The sequence below is a fragment of the Cryptotermes secundus genome, unplaced genomic scaffold (assembly GCF_002891405.2).
Source record: "Cryptotermes secundus unplaced genomic scaffold, Csec_1.0 scaffold247, whole genome shotgun sequence".
Classification (NCBI taxonomy): Eukaryota; Metazoa; Arthropoda; class Insecta; order Blattodea; family Kalotermitidae; genus Cryptotermes; species Cryptotermes secundus.
The window spans coordinates 3,452,953-3,474,782 of record NW_019740656.1 but is presented as its reverse complement, the minus strand read 5'-3'; the positions used below and the strand labels follow the sequence as shown (position 1 = coordinate 3,474,782).

The 21,830-nt window shown below is 39.8% G+C and overlaps 2 protein-coding genes across 5 annotated transcripts in view; both read left to right on the top strand.

Annotated features, from left to right (window-relative positions):
• Positions 1-6,875, top strand: part of LOC111872411 (parathyroid hormone/parathyroid hormone-related peptide receptor) — a 17,391-nt gene extending 10,516 nt beyond the window's left edge. For 3 of the 4 annotated variants that reach the window (XM_023866288.2, XM_023866286.2, XM_023866285.2), the window contains exons 9-11: positions 856-947; positions 2,948-3,092; positions 5,885-6,875. In XM_023866288.2, coding sequence (XP_023722056.1) covers positions 856-947; positions 2,948-3,092; positions 5,885-6,079 — 432 coding nt within the window. In that variant the 3' untranslated portion in view covers positions 6,080-6,875. The remainder of the gene's footprint in view (positions 1-855; positions 948-2,947; positions 3,093-5,884) is intronic. The other variant, XM_023866284.2, reaches the window with a different exon arrangement.
• Positions 6,876-9,839: 2,964 nt separating this feature from the next.
• LOC111872428 (general odorant-binding protein 69a-like) lies at positions 9,840-21,830 on the top strand. The gene is made up of 9 exons (XM_023866340.2): positions 9,840-9,988; positions 11,678-11,753; positions 13,058-13,116; positions 16,134-16,169; positions 17,775-17,877; positions 18,070-18,134; positions 19,504-19,553; positions 21,194-21,315; positions 21,687-21,830. The coding sequence occupies exons 1-7, from the start codon at positions 9,926-9,928 to the stop codon at positions 19,549-19,551; spliced, it is 450 nt and encodes a 149-aa protein (XP_023722108.1). The 5' UTR covers positions 9,840-9,925; the 3' UTR covers positions 19,552-19,553; positions 21,194-21,315; positions 21,687-21,830.

The window sequence follows — 21,830 nt, the reverse complement described above, 5'->3', positions numbered from 1 at the left end:
TTCACGCTTGTCATCTTACAATTCTCGACATGGTCGCTTTCTGCCATTCCAGCTATTCTAAGGAGACTCAGCAGGTAGCCTTCCTGCCTGGCTCTTGCATGTGTGTTAAAACTAATTGTTTAACCACCTAAATACATAACCAGGTCTAAGTCCATCTACTATTCCTTAATGTAACCTACTATTTTATAATACTCATAACTAAATAAAAATAAAAAAAAAATAAATGGAGGGCGGCATTGGACGATTATACTTCTTTTCACACTAGAGCGACCAAATACATTTCTTTGCTCTCCGACTGTCGTACGGTAGATGTCGCATGACGTCACGTATGAAAGCTAAGACTACACTTAATATTCTACTACTTGATGCGACATGAACCGTACAGACGTCGTACGGCCGATGTCACTGTGTGTGTTCCAGCCCTTAGGCATACACTGTCTTCGCTCGCTCGGATGCCGGGTTCGTGGGTTCAGATCCCACTCAGGGCAGGGATGTTTAGTGTTTGCTGTTGCGTGTGTGTGTGTGTGTGTGTATGTGTGCGTGTTTTTTCTGTGTTTTTATACAGGTAGAGGCCTTGCGAAGAGGTGATCACGCTCCCAAGGAATCCTACCGACTGTGTAACAAAAAGATTACGAAACTGAAGAACAGAGGCTAGTGCCCAACAAAGGGCTGTAAAGCCATTGATGAATGAATGAATGAATGAATGAATAATAGAGCTTTAATTATAGTGTGTCACCCTTCCTTCCTCTAGAAATGCAGCTCCTACCGCTGTACCGCTGCTTCTCATGCGTAACCCAGAGTCCAGGTCTCAATGCTCGGACTGTAATGTTATAGATATTTGTATGTTCTCTACAGCTGAGCTTCGCCTTGTTCCTGAATATCGTCAGAGTTTTGCTGGTGAAAATGAAATCCAACGTCAATCTGGAGCAGAGAAGGTGGCGCTATAGGTCTGTATATATACCATTCAATTTACAGGGTGATTCTCAATTATTGTCGCGGTGTCCGTTTATAGGCCACGGAAACACCGATAACAATTTAGACTCACTCTGTATTATTAAAAGTAGGGCCTTCATAACCACCGCTATTATTTGTTCACCACTAACATCTGAATGTACGCAGTTAGAGATAAGTAGCCTATAAGCTGCTAGCTACCAAGTCCAAGTCATATTGCGACTGATGTTCAGTCAGTCAGTAAGTCTTAGTGTTGAGCCCCATCTAGGGCTCATGACCAGATATTTATTACTGTTAAACATTACGGTTCTGATTTGTGGGACGTCCATTCTGACGAGAGGACGGGCCTGTCTTTTTTTTTTACATGCTACTGGCCCTTGTCAGCGCAGTCTTTCTCGGGTCCGAGTCCCTTGCGACTCGCGACCGTATTTTACTGTCTCAGATTTGAGACTTCGCTTTTCGTCGCCACCTACGACTCGCAGGGTCACGGTGGAGGTATTCGACCCCGCCTCCACACGGGTGTGCCGCTGCTAGCTACGAGGTACATGCTGTTGTTATATATTTTCCGTACGGACCACACAGAAAACACAGCCTCTATTCGTGTTGAAGCTTGTTTACCGCTCGGTTGTCTAGCAATAGAAATTATATTGTTTTATGCTAGTGTGTTGTGGAGATTTTTACAGGCCCGTTACCTAGCAGTAGTCTTCCAGTTGTTCGTTGTTATTCCGGCTTTTAGGCAGTGTTTACCAAGCCGTTGCTTATAAAGCGGCCCATAAGTCACAACATGAAAACTGTGCGATCTGAGAACAGTCCTCTCATCACGAAACTTCGCTCATACGAACTTCTATAACGGATCTTTTACCTTCCGTTTGGCTTGCCGTCCGAAACCGGAAACAATGTCACGTGTCTCCCAGTTAGTTCGCCTTAAGCTCTGCTTTGACGTGCACCTTGTACAAGGTTCTGCTGCTTTCTAAAACATTTTGTTCTGCTTTATATCTTATTACTTATAGCTCAGGAGTCAAGAAGCTTTGTTAAAATATTTTTATTCGTATAGCATAATAGAGCCTCCAATAATTACAGCGGGGGCACGCGGTAGCGTAGTCGGTTGAGGAACTATGCTAAAAACCTGAAGGTTGCGGGTTCGATTCCCGATGAGATAATTGGATTTTTCATTTGACCTAATCCTTCAAACAACACTATGGCCCTGGGTTCGACTCAGCCTCTGATAGAAATGAGTACCAGGAATCTTCCGGGGGGGGGGGTAAAGGGCGGACGGCAGGTGTGTAAGTTTGGCAACCTCACCGCCATCTGTGAGCCGACTGTCTAGACGTGGGAGCCTCGACGTCTCACAACCATATGGGCCTTCACGGCCTGTTACAGGGATAGCTTTACCTTTTTTATAGTTACATCATGATTTATTATGTTTCCGAGGCGTGTGTTTCGTTTCAGGTATTTTTTTTAGCTATTCGCTTTAAGAATCTGTGCTTTGCGAACTGGCTTCAGGAACGTAAATTTACCCCCACAACATCATAACTCAATCAATACGAAGACACACACATCCAGCATCACAACGCACGCAGCCAAAGGAGGACACATCACAAGACGCAGTATACACAAAATATAGGAAGAACGACTCCCATAGCGGAAGATTGATATAATACGCGAGTCTGAATTAAGACGTATAAGATGATAAATCTTAACAAATTTTAATATATATAAATTTTATTATAGTATATGAAGAATATACATTTTAAATCATTTTATAAACGACACATGATGGCGAACAGCGCAATAGTTTAACGTAAATAACACACCTGAGGATGGCACAGTGATGCCGAAACATGTAGTGAAGTGACATGTGAGATTGTGTGCACTAGAAGACGGTTAATACATACACATGGACGTAAATATTCTTACCAGTAAGTCACAGATCGTGGATAAGGATTGGTGGGCTATTACCCACAAATTCTAACGACAGCTAATTTCTGTCTTCCAGGAGATGGGCCAAATCCACTTTGATCCTGGTTCCCCTCTTTGGGGCTCACTATGTTTTCTTCATCTGGATGTCTCCCAGTCAGAAGATCAGTGAGATGCTGGAAATCGTGTGTCTCTTCTGTGATCAGATGTTCGCTTCTCTGCAGGTTCGTGCCGTTACAGAGCAGACTGGCGTATGGTGACATTCTACACTCGTATTCTGGAGGTGCTCGTTTCGAATCTCTTCCGGTACACCTATAATCCTGTCCCTGAATTTTTCTTTGTTTCCCTTAATCCCGTTCGATTCCCGGCTCTACGAGATTTTATGAGAAATAGTGGGTCTGTCCACTCAGCCTCGTGAGTATAATTGAGAAGCCATTTCAAGGAAATAGCGGCTCCGGTCTAGAAAACAGAAATTAACGGCCATGGGGATTCGTTGCGCTGACCACGCGACACCCTCTATCCGCTAAAGTTGGCACTAACTTCGAAGACAAGCGGCGGTCGCTCGGTCGGTATAGTTCGCTTGCGGACTAAGACCACGGAGTTTTATTTTTGTTTGTTTGTTTGTTTTTGTTTTCCCGTAATCCCATCAGACAAATGTTGGAGTACCTCAATTAGTCAGTGATCATTTCCTTCCAAATCTTTCCAAATTCATCTATCATCCTTCCATTCGACGCCATATAGTATTGTCAAAGAGTATGTGTGTCCATAGATGGGGTTTGGGTTAGTGAATAAATTTATTGACCACTTACAGGTCGTAACTACTAATAACTATAACACTATCGCTATATCCACACTTTACTGCTCACTACACCACATAATCTTGTGTTCTCGGTCTGTTACTAGAAGTTTCCTGGTAATGGCTCCAACAATGACTTTTCCTCTGCCTCTGGCTCAGTTTCTCTCTTCACAGATTCCCGTACAGAACTGATTATCAACGGACTTTGTCCCTTGTTTATAACATCTCTGCACGGACCACATAGAAAACGTAGCTCTTCTTTCGTTGCGTTCGTGTCTGTTGCTGGAACTTGTTTACCGAAATGTTTCCCGGAAGCAGCCCCGGTATATCGTCCCATCTCGCGGTCGTTGCATAGCAACGGCTGTACACGCTACAGTAGCTCAGGTTAAGAATGCGTAGATTTTCTTCCCGTGGCTTATTTAACGTCGCTTTATCAGTATTAATACTACATAACGTCGGGTGAAACGATGATGGGTGAATGGTGAGCTGGAAAGAAGCGATCGTTGCCTAAGAAAGGGAATATACCTGCACTTGCGTGGAGAGACTGAGGAAAACAATGAGAATCATCAGGAAAGCTGGTTTTCCGACCGCGATTCGAAATAAGTAAATACTGAGTAAAAGTCTAGAGCAGTGGCTCCCGAAGTGGGTTGTATCGCCCCATAGGGAGCGTCGATGGGTGCTGGAGTTGGCCGCTTCGAGCGCCTTGCGCGCTTCTCTGTGACAGAGGTGATTTTATACCAGACACTGGGAACCAGGCATCACTTCAGCAAGCCTATCCGTCGCATTAACAGCGAACTAGTTCCTAAATGCGGTATCTTATTGTATCGTTATCTTTCTTAGAAGGTCATGCAAACAGATATTTTGAAGAATTTTACTTACAGGGTAGGGCAGAGGACACTGGGAATGAGTTTATGAAATCAAGAGGACGGTGACCCCCTCAAATTGGGAACCACTGGCCCAGAGCGTCAGCTCTAGACTAATATGTTCCGTAAGAATATAAGGTAAATGATATAATGATATAAACTCCGTCCCAAGTGCAAACAATATATTATGTGTCCTTGATCTTGCTCCTTTACACTACATGTTTCGGCCTCAGACGGCCATCATCAGGTGTATAACACTCACGTTGCTGTCACATTGCACCCAGCCCAAAATTTAACATTTAAAAACACTTTCCTTGTTATTATCAATATCTACTTCGTGGATATCTGTCTGGTTTGTAGATTATTTTACACACGTTAATTTTGACTTTCCTGTAGTAGCACTATAAAATCTTTAGTTCTAATTTTAAAATCCTTTAAAATTTTTCTCTAAATTTTAAAATTTAAAATTGTTAGGGTTACTCGCCCTATGTCTAAAGAATATAAGGAACTGTACCTCCACTCTTCCGCGCGTCTTGATGGCGTGCTGTTTAATTGAGCGGGCCTTATTTACATACATTCATAGGCGCAATATGTCAAGAGTGCATGGCCCCGTGACTAGTAGTAACGGGTTTTGGGTTGGATTTATTAACACCTTCTGGTACAATCTCTGTCAATCACAACTAATCACAGTAACTCACAATCAATCTTCAGCCGAACCCTTCTTCCTTGGCTGCCGGGGTCTCGCTCCATTCTCGTTTTCTTTCTACGACTTACTTCTGAGTCAGAGTCAGAGTCAGAGTCAGGGTTGCTTTATGACTGGTAGTTTCCCGCCAATCAGTTCGTCTTGGCGACAAGCCCCTTGAGACTCACGACACATTAATTTTATTTTCCAACTGAACACTTGGGTTGTAGTTCTCTCTGTCGAGTGGATAAGTCTGTCCTTTAAAATTGCTGGTGGTCCTCGCTAGCACAGTCATTCTCAGGTAACTGTCCCGATCACATTTTACTGTCTCAGGTTCGAGACTCCCCCAACATGGAGGACAGAGTCCCGGTATTTATCCCCCCGGATTTACTATTAGACTACTTATATAATCTTGAGTTGGTTCCATAGAAAATACATCCGTTGCCTAGCAATGAATATATATGCGAACCATATAGAAAACAGATCTTCAATCTATTTTTGTATTGTATTTCATACCAACGGAAGTTATCATATTATTTTCTGCATATTCGTTATAGTAGGAATTTTTTACCTAGTCGTTGCCCAGCAACGGGTCTAATTTCGCAATACTTACACATAAACAATTCTAGTAGGACAAATGGGTAATATTGATTCAGGGATATTCTTCTGTTTCAGGGATTCTTTGTATCGCTACTGTACTGTCTCCTGAACTCGGAAGTTCGGGCCGAGGTTGTTCGCAAGTGGATGTCGTATAGATATCACAGGGATCAGCCCACGAGAGGTTCAGCTCAGAGTCTGCCTGTTGGTCTTAACTCGATGCTCACCGTGTCCAGAGCGTACAATGGCAGATGGGGCCGGGTGAGTCTCTGAACTCTGCTTCAAGAAACGTGGCCCAAGAGGAAAACGGACAAGATATTCTTTCTGTTTCAGAATTCCTACATGATCAGAGAGCTGATATGAATCCAGGCATACTCCCATCTCTTTCACACGGCCATTACTATGATGTAGCCCTCGATATGGATACAAAGTAATATAACTGTACATAAAAATACGTGTTTTTTTAACTGACAAACTAACTCCATATAGGCAAATCCTTCTTAACAAGACATCACATGCTCAGCTAATCAATAATTTCACAAAATTGGTGTTTTTTGCATCAAAAATCATGAACGCAACAGAATCAGAACATAAATGATGTCTTCTTGAGCTCTAACATTGAAGACTGAAGACTTCATGTATAGAAAATGGCTGTGTTTCGCAGAAGCACATCTGCAGTCAGCGACAGAATCAGTCCACAAAGAATGTCTTTGGATTAAAACAGGTAACTGAGAATCCAACATGCATTTAAAATGGGTTTGTATCGCATTGTATTAACGGTTTCAAGAACAAAGTTAAGTATTGTTCTATTATGGATATTGCTGGCCAATGCACACTCGGCAGCTCTATCCCCGAGGCTACCTGGTCAATGATCGCTCGGTAGCCCTGACTTTTGCCCAACCCCAACAACTATCTTGCCCGCTCTCTGCTTCCTGCTCGCCTGGCCTTTCTACCTGATCTCTACAGACCCTACCCCTCTCCTCTTTATTGATTTCCCATGTGGCCCACTATTCCTCCCTCTCTCCATCTGTTCTTATATAGCTGGGTGTTTTCGACTGGGGGCTCAGTCTGCAGCCACCTGCTCACGCTGGTTCCTCATTAGCGGATTTCTCTACACTGAAGATGGAGGAGATATTCACATAAGATCTACACGGCACCACATTCTAGAAAATGGCATTCTTCATTTTCCCCTTTGTTTAATCCCAGCAAGTTCATGGTTCCAGTTATGACATTAACGTATTACCTGTATTGTTTTAATATCTTGTATTTAACTTTGAGCGTAGTTGAGGGTGTAGCATTTATTGCGTATACCTCCAGTGCTCGCCTCTTACAGACCACTCGCTGTAGGCAAGCACTTAAATAAAGGGACTGAATTTAATTGAAGTATTAGTAAATAACAAACTTGAGCGCATTGAGGAAAAGTTCCAGACATTTTTTTACAATATTCTTTTTAAGAAATCCAGCATCACTATTTTAATTTCTCGAAAATAAAATAAATTTGCAGATGCTACATGTCACACGTCGTCACTCTGATGCTGCAGGTCGCCCCTTTGTCCTTGAAGCAATCGTGTTCCTACACGGCACATACGTAACTTTACAATGTTCAGTTGCTTCTGCAGTCACTGCCCTTCAGCTAGAAGCATTTCTCTTGCTGATGAAGTTCATAAACCTACAGATATTTTCGATAACTCACGCTTAAATATAAACAACATTAACTAATCAAGCTTTCTTTGTTTTTTTTATTTGTCCTTGTGTATATCTTATTGCTGCTGCTGTTGTTTGTATTCGTCCTGACTCTGTGATTGGCCATGGGCTGTTGAGCGCAACATGTAAACAAATAAAGAACTGAATTGAATTATTCATGATAAACTATTATATTTATGTGAAATTTAGCCCATGTTTTATATATGATAAAACAGGTATAAAATATACAGTGTGTTTTATTTTTATCGCGCTACTCGGCACCGTGAAGCAGAAAGAATCGCCGGTAACAATGCTGCAATAATGCCGTCTGCTCTTTGGGTCTTAGTACTGCGATAGAAAAAAGAATTACCCTGTGAATTTACAGTATAAGGTTGTGATACTTTGAGTTGAACGCGTTTCTCTTATAAATTACGCTGAATGTATTCGATCTATAGTTCAGTTTATGTCCTCAATAAATTTTTCAAACAATGATTGTGGGAAAAACCTTTTATAAGAAATTTATAAATTATATGTATAGCCTACGGTTTGCTACATTTCGGCCACGTGCAATACTGAAGTGTTAATAACTACAGTGTCCAGTCATATGGTGAGGCACAGTATGATATTAAAATGGAAAACATGACAGACATCTCCGGTTGTTCGGTCTTTAGCCTAGTAACTGTACTAATTGAGTTATCTAGGCCGCGCCATAGCTCGAGAGGTTAGTCGCTGGCTTTCCACCGCGGCGGCCCGGGTTCGATCCCGGCTCTGATCAAGTGGGATTTGTGGTGGACAAAGTGGGGCTGAGGCGGGTTTTCTCCGAGTACTTCGGTTTCCCCTGCCAATCTTCATTCCACCAATTGCTCCACAATCACTCTCACCTATCATCTGGGGCTGGTACAATAGGCCAGAAGTGGCCGCAGTACAAGGGACTTAGTCCCACCCCACTAGCAATAAAAAAAAATCCTCTATCATTCTTACAATAAGAGATTTATGGGAAAATTGAATTAAATTTGAGCTTCCTGTGTAACTGGATAAGAAATTTAAAGTAAATTTGCTCAATACCATTCTCTTGGAAACCGATGAATGGCTTAGGAATTTAACCATTACGATTGAGATGCACTTGTAAAGTAGTGCACACTCACCTGGTGCTCTGCAATGCATAGAATACTTAATAAACACGTAATATGACGCCATACTCTTATGTAAATGTTGACAGAATCACAGATTACAGTATTCAGAGGACCACGGAAGGAGGGAATAGAGGCAGGTCACGGTCACAAATAACAATCATGAAGCGTGCGTGATGCATTGAGAATTCAACTCGTTTCCGCTGATTCCGATAAGAAGACAGTATCCGTAAATTAATGCTGTGATTAAAATGCAATAGATTCAAACCGCAAGTCATAACAACTTCCGGTATTCTACAGATTCAGTCGTTCATTAAATCTACTGTCTTAACACATCTTATGAACGATATATCGTTTTAAAATATGACATTATTCGTTGTCTGTATCACAAAACAAAAAACAAACTCCGTGGTTTTAGTCTGTAAGCGAAATATACCGGCCGAGCGACCGCCCCTTGTCGGCGAAATTAATGCCAGCGTTAGCGGATAGAGGGTATCGAGTGGTCAGCGCAACGAATCCCCACGGCCGTTAATTTCGGTTCTCTAGACCGGAGCCGCTACATTTCCATTCAAGTTGCTCCTCAACTATCCTCACGAGGCCGAATGTACCCTATTTCAGACCCACCACTGCTCTGAAAAATCTGGTAGCGCCGGGAATCGAACTCGGACCTCTGGATATGGAGCCAGGAACTGTGACCACTGGACCACAGAGGCGGTCATGTGGGTCATGTGTGTATCACTGTCTCTGAAATTAATTGTGACCTGCCATCTCTTGACAGGTTGCGATACTATTTGCAGAATATCGATAAGTAAACTCTTACATTACTGTCTTCGCTCGCTTGGAAACCGGGATCGTAGATTCGAATCCCACTCAGGGCATGGATGTACTTGTAACCCTTATTCCGTTCCTTCGATTACGAGGTTCTAACTTAAGCAACTTAAACAGATTTTCTGCTCTCCTCATTCAAGAGAATTCCTTAGGGGCGGCGGCCATGACCTTGAGTCACTTGACCACTCTAATATCAGATTAAAACCTTCCTTGAATAATTACAACTTGAAATAGACAGAGACACAAATATTCTAGAATTCAATTAGAGTAATATCTGAAACAAATACTAGATTCCTAGTGCAGTATGAGATAATAATGTATTATTTGTGGCTTGAGAGCACAGTAGAATAGTAGTGGTCGTTCTAGTAAACATAACATTCGGAAGTGTTGTAACATCTGTATATAAATATGTTCCAAGGCTAGATGACCTGTATATAGGCAAAGTTGTGGAACACAAATCATCCTACGAAGTAGCAACATGGAGACTACATTCTCTATCACTGTCGCCATCTTGCTTCTGGGATCTGCATGTATTTCAGCAGTAAGTTTTCTGCGTCGCGTGTTATAGGTGCAGAACTTGATGTTGCAACTAATGTATATTCTATAATATGGTTATTTAACGACGCTGTTTATAGTGAGAGTGTACAACGTTGGATTGTATGATGATTAATGAATATGGAGCAGTTTGTGGAAAGAGAACTGGAAAGGGAAACAGTAGTACTTAGAGAAAAACAAAGGCCCAATACCAATTTTTCCACCAGAAATCCCACATAATAGTATATAAATAAAGCAAGGCTGGAAGACTATTATTGAATGTAATCACTTACAGTTCAACTCCACAATTTAATATTAAAAAACCCAAGAAGAAATTTTATTTCATCAGAAATGTTCTTTTCTGAGGGGCAAATAATATATGGGACTAAGGCCTTAAGAACCAAAAGACTATGTAGTATAGGTATAATGCCAACAGATGTCACATGTTGTTAGATATAGAAATTTTTGTTATAAAGTCGACATATTCGACAGCTGGCATTTCTAGGGGTAAAAAATCATGAAACGTGACCAAAAAGTAAAAAATTTGATCCGTTCTTTGTGGGATTGTCTCTAAATTTTAAGTTTATGAATATTAACCTCTGATGCTCTATTACAAACAATGATCAAATCCAGTTCAATAGTTCTCCAACCACGAACTAACAAAATACATAAAATCATTCATGTTTCATTATATTTGTGGAAGGAATGTGTTTGGTATAAAGTATGTAATTTATTCTTCTAAACATATTTCATTTGAAACATTTATCACTGTGACGCATGACTCCTCAGATGAACTGATAAATGTACAAGGGCATTCATGAAAACTTCTAATTGTTAGCAGGCTTAAACAAAATTTAATACATATCGACAAATTTTGATAACCTCACCAATACCAAATTATATGTAACTCCGTCCAGATATTCTCGTGTTGTTACAAGCGGATTGACTGACAGACAAGTCGAAGAAAACAAGTCACATTTTTTGCAATCTCGAACACGCCAGAAGTAGGGTAACCTAGCGGCATATCACCCATGTCAAATTTCTTAAAATTGATCATATAAATAGAAAATAATGAAGAAAGACAAATATGGACGACACATGCTTACTGAAAGGACCGTAGACTCGAAGCAATAAAGCAACTTACGGCCGGGTACGATTAGATTACATTTAATCTGTTAATCCCCAAATATATTGTCACAATATGTGTGACTATAGACGGGGTTTGGATAGACGAATGTATTTATTGAACACTTAACCACACGACTCGTAAGTACAAGCAATTACAGGGCCATCGCTAATCTCCACAATTCACAAATCATCACAGCATCCACTAAGCCTTTTCCAACTTTCTTGTCATCACCAGCCGTTCCCTGACAACGGTTCCTAACAGTGGAGATTCTTCAGTTTCACGCGATCTGCCTCCAGTGCAGAACTCAATTCTCAACTGACTTCATCCCTTGCTTATAACACCTAGGCACGGACTACCTAGAAAACACATCTCTCCTATTGTTGCGATAGTGTTCGTTGCCACAGAAAGGTGTTTACCGAGCCGTTGCCCAAAAATTAATGTTGGTTCAGAGCCCTTCGCTAGCAACGGCTGTTTCTCTGGCGCCGCAGTTCTTCATTTGAGCAATTGCGTCATAGTGTTATAATGACGCAACTGTTAACTTTTTTGTTTTGTGATTTTTTTTATCAGGAATTTTCAGGAAGGGCCATGGAAAGAGCCAAAGAGATCGATTCGAAATGCAGAGCGGAAATTGGTGCCGATAAAGGTGAGTTCATAAGAACATGAGCCGATCCCCATATCAGGAACTGGAAGAGCCAGGCAGTGATCACTGTCAGCCAATGCTAATACTAAATAAAACATTATCAAGTCGGACTCCGAGTAAGGTTAAGACCGACGGTCAGTCAGTCTTGGTATATATTTTCAAAGACAGGCAACGTAATTGGACAGGAAACATAACACAGCAAGAAGGAATACACACATGCGAACTAGGGGGGAAAAAAGTCAACAACAAAACATTAACGCAGAAAAACATCAGTTTCCTCCAATTCGGTCGAAACGTCGTGAAAACTTTTAAAGTTACTAGCTTTTATTAAGTGTTGCTGCACATAAGACTATAGAATTAATTGAAAACACTAATATATTGTCATCTGTTTGGGGGGGGGCGTTAATATTAAACAGGTTTTGGATTGGATGATTGGATTTATTGAATTTGTACATTCAACTCTTAACCACAATTAATCATAGCGTTATCGCTATTTACACACTTTACAGTTCACTGCTACACACGCTAGTGTCCTCAGCCTATCACGGTTCCACTATCCGTTCCCAGGCAATGGATTTTAACACAGAAACTATAACATTCTCACTGAATTACACACTTCAAATATCACAGTGCTATAGCTCTTTACAGCCAGACTTTCAACTCCACTGATAGTGAAAACACTGTCAAGGCGTAGCCATTGTTGAGATCCGTTACCTAGCAACGACTACTGCAAGCAGATAGAGAAGGCTTTATTCTGCGTGCTGTAATTACGGTTATCTTAAGAGCGTTATAATTAATTGTAGTTACGACCAGTGAATATTCAATAAATCGATTCACCAATCCAAACCCGCGTCTTAGTCACTGAAACACGTGACAATATAGTAAACATAGTGCTTTAAAGAACTAAACTCACTTGAAGTTTATTTATTTCTGTCAGGGAGTCTTAACCTAGAGTTGGTCTGTATTGGTCCAGGCGGGTATGTACAGATGGTAACTATTACCGTTCTCTGGGATGTGACGTAATGTCTGCCTGTCTGCACACGGATACCAGCAGGTAGGAGAGAACTCTTGCCTCCATCTTCAAAATATATATAAATATAAGTATATATATTGAACATGAAGACAGCATGTTCCTCTGCAACATTAGAAGCCATCTACCAAACTACACGACGTCACATTGGGAACCTCAAATTTCAAGCGTGCAGATATTATTAACAGGGCCAGATAACTAAGTTCCATAAAGCACTATAATTATTTATTCAAAATAATCAGAAATGGTTTGTTTTGAGCCAACACATTTCTTTCAGGGTATGTCACTAAATTTCTCAGAGGTGAGATAGAAGCTGACGACATGGACAGATACAAGGTAAGACATTTAACGTCTTTTCTTTTCTCGCTAGACGTAACAGCCTTGCGTCATTGCAAAGTGTGTGGTTAATTTAAATCCACCCTTAACATTTAACAGAAAGAGCAGATTAGCAGGCCATGTACTATTTTTGAGAGCAAATAGGAATGTACATTGAGTTTTAGTGGGAAATGTAGAAGGAAAGAGCCAATTAGGATGATCTAGACGGTGATGGATCTTAGGTAAACAGAATGCGGCGGACTGGATTCATGTGGCTCAGAACAGGGACAATTGGAGAGCTCTTGAGAACACGGCAATGAACTTTCAGCTCCGTAAATTTTTGGAGATTTGTTGAGAAGCTGAGTGACTGGCAGCTTCGCAAGATGGTCTCGGCTCAATAGATTTCGTTAAAGTTTTTGCGCTTTATCAAAGTGAAGCAAGGAGAATGTTGCCAGAAATGACAAGGGATGTTTCTGTAAATCGTATGGATGAAAAAGAGTTTAAAGGCATAGCGCAACAGATTGTTCTGAGCGTACTTAGATTAAAAATGTAAGAATCCCACGAAATGTACTGTATTTTTGAGATCGAAACAACTGAAACCGTAGGGATACTGGGAGTTTCGATTCTGAAATTATCTCTAATGAGAGGAGTAGGGCCTACTATCTCATGAGATATGAACCCTTATACATACTTACTTACTCATGGAGCTGAGCCCTTCTTGAAGAGAAGCCAGATCTGCAGCTACTCAAGAATTTCCCAGCATTTTATGGAACCCGAAGGTTTATTACCGTGTTCACAAGAGCCCTCCACTGGTCCCTATCCTGAGCCAGATCTATCCAATCCATACCATCCCATCCTATCTCTCTAAGATCATTTCTAATATTGTCCACCCACCCACCCCTTGGTCTTCCCAGTGGTCTCTTTCCTTCTGGCTTTCCCACCAATATCCTACATGCAGTCCTTGTCTCCTCGTGCTACATGCCCTGTCCACATCATCCTCCTTGACTTGATATGAACCCTTATAGACTGATAAAATTTTACAGACGTTTCGGTGGAACATACTGTCTTCATCTTTATATGTAAATGGCAAACCGTAACAAGCTACTTCTTAATTGTTTGCACGGCTTAATATTCCTCCCTGAAGATGGTAGCAATACTGTCGCCCTAAAACATGCTCATTATTCTTCATTTTCACGGTTACACTTCAACCCTGATCACAGAAGCAGTATATTTCTCCGAAATTACGATAAATATCTACCAGGCTGTATGGAGTCATACCTAGCGAAACGAAGTGTTGACAATGTTCTAGATCCATGTTCAAGAGATCCTCGTTTCGAATCATGGCCGTAAACCTGGCTAACATAAATTTTGGTTTTCCTCAGTGACTCCAGCAAATACCAGGATAATACTGTACTTGCATTAGACCATATGCTATTCCTAATAAATCCCTTCCCATTCATAGATCACATATCATCCATATGTCCGACATTACTGCTTGTCCAAATTTATTTTTTTTATTGCTAGTGGGGTGGGACTAAGTCCCTTGTACTGCGGCCACTTCTGGCCTATTGTACCAGCCCCAGATGATAGGTGAGGGTGATTGTGGAGCAGTTAGTGGAATGAAGATTGGCATGAGAAACCGAAATACTCGGAGAAAACCTGCCCCAGCGCCACTTTGTCCATCACAAATCCCACTTGACCAGACCCGGGATCGAACCCGGGCCGCCGCGGTGCGAAGCCAGCTACTATACGCTTACGCTATGGCGCGGCCTATCTAAATGTAAGTAACTCGCAGAGAAGCAGATTCCAGAAGATAGGAATTTTCTTGGTGATTTTTAACTAAGTGGGCGGTAGAATTTCGCGTTGTTTCTGGTGGAATTTGTGCTTACTAGGGCCCTGCATTTCTTCAATGCCGTTCTACTGAGAAGCACAGAGACACAACCTTCTTTAAGTTCAGTAAATTCCTACGGATTTGCAACACACCTGGCCTTCGGCTAGTTTTATAGGACGACGTGATTGCTACATCGATCCGAGAATTTCAACATTGCAGACATCTGTGTACGTTAGAGCGTGCTGGACTGTTTCTCTACAGGTGTGTACAAACACACTTTGCACATCCATTCAAACTGTCGTTATCATCTTCAATTCATATTACAGACAACCGAGATTGCGAAACCGATCTCTATACAGAATTGCGGGATTTATATTTATACATAAATTTCGCTTCAACGCGAATTTATTTGCATTTTTATACCAACCTGATTAAGTGGATATTTCTACAATATTCTCTCTCTCTCATTCCTTTCCGATTTACACTTCTGGAGATGAAGCTCTGTATATCCTCGTACAAGACCAAGAAATTTCCCGAGATTTAAATCGATACAAGAGTTTTCCGAGTTATTTTATTTCTTGGATAAATTTCATGGAATTTCAGACACGTACTGGGTTTCAGTGCATAATATCGGGTTTCATAATTTGTACTCTTCGCGGAATATAATGAGATGGACAGAACACGTAGCACTCATGGCGAAAGGAGGAATACATACAGGGTTTTGGTGGAACAACCGGAAGGAAAGAGAATATGTAGACGTAGGTGTGAGGATAATATTAAAAGGGATCACAGAGAGATCGGATGGGGCAGTATAGACTGGATTCATCGGGATTAGGATAGGGACCAATGGTGGGTTTTTTAACGGTAATGAACCTTCCGGTTCCATTAAATTTTGAGAAATTCTTTAGTCACTTCTTAAATGGTGACTCATCTCCGTGGAGTTAGTTACTGGGTTTCAGACCTTAATTCTCCATGGCAGTGACTAACAAGTTTTCGTCGATAATTAAACATAACGACTTGTTAATAATCATGTTAGTGATAAACTAATCACGAATTATATTCATGTAAAACACTTGCATGAAGAGTGTTGTATTGTGGAGTGTAACGTCTGATTGCACAGTGTTATGCCCCACGAGACAACACTCTTCACATCCACCGATGTCGAAGTCTGATTTCCAACTTACGTATGTATTTTTATTGTTTCCAGTGCTTCCTGAAATGTTTGATGATGGGACTCAGCTCAGTAAGTCTTCTACGTTTAAAAGTCTTTTTTCTTAATTATATATATATTGTCACGTATGAGGGGTTGCGTGACTAATAGTATGGGTTCTGGATTCGATGATTGGATTTATTGGCACGTCTTTTCAATTACAGTCAATTATAACAGCTCACGATAAATAATTGCCTAAGACTCGCTCCATTCCTTACTAGACTACTCGTGTCTTCACTTCCAAGGTGACGTAAGACGAATAACGAATCACTGCTCACACATGGATTCATACTGCATGAATTACTGAGCAAAACTCTGTGTACAAATATTAAGTTTCTGAACATTATACATGGTCCTGTTTTTATTTAAACACAATGTTTCAGCGACTGGATTCTGTCTCCTTCTTCAGGTAAAACCGTACTCAGTTGGCCCAATCGATAAAGCTAGTCCTTATCTCCGGACATCCGTACCAACACCAGATAGGGTACACAAGCCAAGTTCAGCACAACCCATCTGAGAGAGCTAAGACAAAATATAAAATATTAGATACTCCACACGCATGAGGCCTTTCACCAGAGAACTATCAGAATAGACATTATTACTGGAGAGACAAATTCCCTGTATGGTACTCATCTCTACTATTCCTCATTATACAGCCCCGGCACGGACCACACAGAAAACATCGCTTCAATTATTGCGTGTTCTATAGTTTCCGGGGAAACAATATGTCCACACAGCTGTTCCATAGGAATGGCTGTTGTACTGCCGCTTGTTTACACAGCCATTTCTTGGCAACGGGTCTACATGTCACAATTTATAATCGTATGCATAGCTGTTGTATATAGCAAAGAATAAGTATGATAAATCATAATTTTCTATACAAAATCTGGACTTTTAACATCTTATGTATATTCAAAATATTATTAGCATGTCCTGGGGTACATGTAAGGTTGTTAATATGCTGCATTGTGTCTGACAATGACTGAGACTTGTGACAAGCTACACACCATAGATAATATACATATATATCTGTAAATGTTAAAAATTTGTATACTTGACAATTATCAGACCCGCCATCTTGTCAGGAAGGACGGCCCACAGCAACAAATCCATAAAAGTTTAGGCGCAAACCCTGTGTATCTATGTGTTTCTGGTTTTGCATTATTAGTGTGTATATGTATGTAAATATTTAGGCCTATGTGTTGTGCATATATGTATGCAATTGAGTTCGTTTGTAGGTATGTACGTAGGTGTTTCTCTTTGTACATATTTCAGTGGTATGTGTATAAGCTTATATAGATGTGTACATTCATGCGTGTAGGCATATATTCATGCATGCTTTTATATATTTTAGTAATACAGATAAAAAAGTAAAAAGTAAAGCTATCCCTGTAACAGGCCGTGGAGGCCTACAGAGTTGTGAGACGTTGAGGGTCCCACATTATCTAGACAATCGGCTCAAAGATGGCGGTAAGGTTGCGGGTTCAAATCCCGATGAGGTCATTTTATTTTTTTTTCAATTGACCTCATCCTTCCGGCCGCACTATGGCCCTGGGGTCTATTCAGCCTCTAACAGAAATGAGTACCAGTAATTAATACAGATATATGCATATATTTAAACGTGAATCATGTCATCAGCTCTCCCACGACGGAGTCTACGACATTGACGAGGAGAAAGAGAATATACCGCCAGAGATCCTTGATGAAGGTCACAGAATCCTCGCGAAATGCAAAGACACAAGTAAGTTGCCTACGAACTGGACACAACATTCCAAATGTCTGACCCATGTAATTGCCTGTTAAAATGCGATAAAGCTGTGGGTATTCAGTACTCAGTATTGACAGAGGGAGGATATTCTAGTCGCGGAACTTTAAAAATATTTTAATGTTATGTGCATTAAAATTCAAAATCTACTTTCATTTTCTTTTTCAGAGGGCTCTGATCCATGCGATACGGCGTACCAGATCCACAAATGTTACCATGATGAGAATCCGGAAGTAAGCACGATAAAATCAGATAAGCATATGATTACAAATTTGTAAGTTGTATTAAACTTTCATTGAAAACAGAAGCATGTAAAAGTAACTCTTAGTATTAATGACGTGTCTGCCTGCCCGGAAGTAGAATAAATTAATTAACAAAAGTATCATATCTTCCGAAGCTGTCAGTGCCGAATGGCAGGAAGAGTAGTGAAAAATGAATTGGAAAATGTCTGGAAGAATGCAGCCATGGTCAAATCCAGGGAATTGCTTAGAGAGACTGAGGAAAACCACGAAAGATATCAGCCAAACTGGTTGGGATTCGTACCGAGCACAGTGTAAAAATAAGGATGCGTTCGCCGTATTACTCAATTACATCGAAAACCGTAAGATCTTCAGAATAGATCATAAAATACATGTGTTCACTTTAGTCTACAACTTCTGTTCAAAAACGTTTTTCTCGTTGAAAAATATGTAGGGATTTACATTCGAAATGCATGTCTTCTGATGAAGAATCTCTTATTGCCTGTGGATGTGTGTGTACATATGGTTGTGTTCGTGTGTGTTTATGTTTGTGTGCTTGTGTTGGTGTGTTTTTGTGATATTTGTTATTTTGTGTGTGTTTATGTTTGCTGTGTGTTTGTGTGTTAAATTTGCGGTGGACAAATTGGCACTGGGGCAGATTTCTCCGATTACTCATGTTTCCCTGTCAATCCTCATTCCACCAACTGCTCCATAGTCATCAATCAGCATAGTATCATCGATGATACATTGATTTCAGTACTTTCTTACGAAAAGAAAAAATGTGTGTCTGTATTTGGACTTTTGAGTATGTATATATGTGAAGGGAGAGGGTTAAAGATACGTCAGATTTTGAGACTATTGCTATTTATATACAAATTAGATCAGAAAAAAAAATCCAAAATATTTTGAAGTTAAAAATCCTGCACAAATCTTGACCGACACGTCATACTTATACTTTTGTGACAGCAATGAGGTATCAGTACAATATATTACTAAACGTTTTGAATGTAATGGAACGTGAAGGGATGTAAAAATAATTGCCTGTGAAGGGAGTCAACGAGACCTTAAATACGTTGCCTGTTAATGCTGACAAATCTAAAATAACAGGAATATAAAAAGTTTAGTAATTTTTTTCAATAATGTATTCCTTTAGGAGTTCCCAGTTTGTTATATGCGGACAGAAAGAGGCAAATATATGGAGAAAATAATAGGCATAATTTTTCAAATTTCTTTGCACAAGCTCATCTGTAAAAATCAATCGCCTTTAACTGAATGATAGATTTATGTTACTTTTGTGATTAAGGTAAGGTGTATAGCTATAGAGCTAAAAGAATTTTCATTAAACGTGTTTTTGTCATTTCAGTTATACAGAAAGGTTCTGCACCACTGGGAAGGTATTGCTTCTGCTTAATGGTAAGTTCAATTACCTTGTGTCTAATCTTTATGTAATAAGTCGTAAGATTTGTCGGTTCGCCTTTTCCATGGAAACAACAGCCAAAACAAATCTCAGATACGATAATCCCATAAAAAAGAAGGAATAAATTTTGCCTGCATCACAGATCCGATCTTGGGCCCGAAACCAATATACATAGATATTATATACGTAATTGTTATTATTATGCAAATTATATAAATGGCTGGTTTCTTATTTTTTGTTTATTTTCTTTACTCATGCTCACTTTTTAATTGTCATTTGTGTTAAGTTAGCATGCAAACAAATAATAATAATAATGAAATTTAATCCTTGTTTATTTGTTACCAACTCAACAGCCCAAAGGCCAATTATAAAGTAAGCACCAGTGAAGGAAACAAACAAACACATCTCTCTATATATGGCTCTACTGTCCTTTTGATGGACTTTGGCCACTTTTTCAGTTTCTTAATCCTATACACAGAGGGTATGACTCCTCTGACGGGGGATCAGCCCTTCGCAAGGCCACTGCCTACATATAGAACAACACAAACACAGACTAAACGCATACACAGACAACCATGTCTTTGAGTGGGACTCGAACCAACAATCCCAGCGTTCGAGTGAGCGAAGACAGTTCATACCATAGACCGCAAAACAAACACATACAAAGAATAATACAAGGCAATTTAATAATTATAATAATATTAGTGTTAATATTATTGTACTAATCCGCCTTTACGGAAGTTTTCAAGTTCATGTAGTGCATATTCAGTGAACTGGTGATTTCAAAATGTCTCCAAAGGCAATAATGTTTATTGTCTGTCTGAACCATCTCTGAGGTGACGTCATATCTTGAGTATAAAATCTTATGGAACAGGAGTCCTCTGTATTCAACGAGACTTCCGGTACAGTCAATTTGACTGCAATTGCATATGAAAAATAAAATGCAGTAACTTTCTATTATTGATATAAGTATCTAGATCAATATTTCGTTTCTAAGGACATACACTCAAAGATGTTTTAGACAGAGTTTAGTAAGTTAACAGAAAACAACATTCCTCTTCATTGAAGGAGACAAGATACAAATTACTTATGAAACGATAATTGGTTTCAGTTATCATTCTTAGTATCACCGCCACTGTCATATTCATCACAGATCCTATATCCTACAAATGTCCCCAACGAAAATTACCATGACTTCCAGGCAAATGACGGGACTGAGTAAACTGCATAATGAGGAGCTTCATAACTTGTACTCTTCTCCAAGTTTAATTAGAATGATCAAGTCAAGGAGGATGAGGTAGGAAGGCTATGTAGAACGAATGGGAGAGAAGAGGAATTCATGTAGGATATTGGTGGGAAAGCCAGATAGAAAGAGACCACTGGGAAGACCAAGGCGTAGGTGGGTGGACAATAATAAAATGGATATTAGAGAGATAGGATGGGATGGTATGGATTGGATTGAGCTGCCTCAGGATAGGAACCAGTGGAGAGATCTTGTAAACACGGTACTGAACCTTCGGGTTCTGTAAAATGTTGGGAATATCTTGAGTAGCTGCAGAATTGGAAGCTTTTCAAGAAGGGCTCGGCTCCATGAGTGAGTGAACTTGTTTACTCTGCATGTGTTCTATCTTTACAGACACATCGTGACAAGACATCAGGATCTAAGCTACCTATGATGACGACCGAATGATTGGCTAATATACTTTAACACTCTTCCATCGAAGATTTTAAGCTTTTGACGTACATTCATTACTCATCGTAAGTACTGAAATTATATTCTTTTAGGGTCACGTATAGCACGATTTTGATTGAAATAAATCAATTGAGAAACCTAGAAGTAGATGGAAGTATAATATTATATAGAAAAATGAAAAATTAATTAAGGTCAACTCATGTTTCATGTAAAGTATACAAGTATATAATATATAAATCTCCATTTTACATGATACAAGTTAAATAATTAATTGATAATTAGTATTTTACTAAATAACATTATAAATTTTTACTGTCACTGATTATTCGATTATTCAAGTTCTTGTATACATTACTTAACTAAAAACAAAGCATTATGCAGGATAAATTCATTTATATCCTTCGTCATATTTCGTTAAATTTATGAATCTAATTAGTGTTTCAGAAATCGATTCGTTTCCGAGCTGCAACTTCGAGATATATCGACACTAACAGAGCACAACGAATATATCGACTGCTGCAGTTTATTCATTCTGTATTCGCTCCGTATGCACATAATAAACCCATTTATTGGCAGGGAA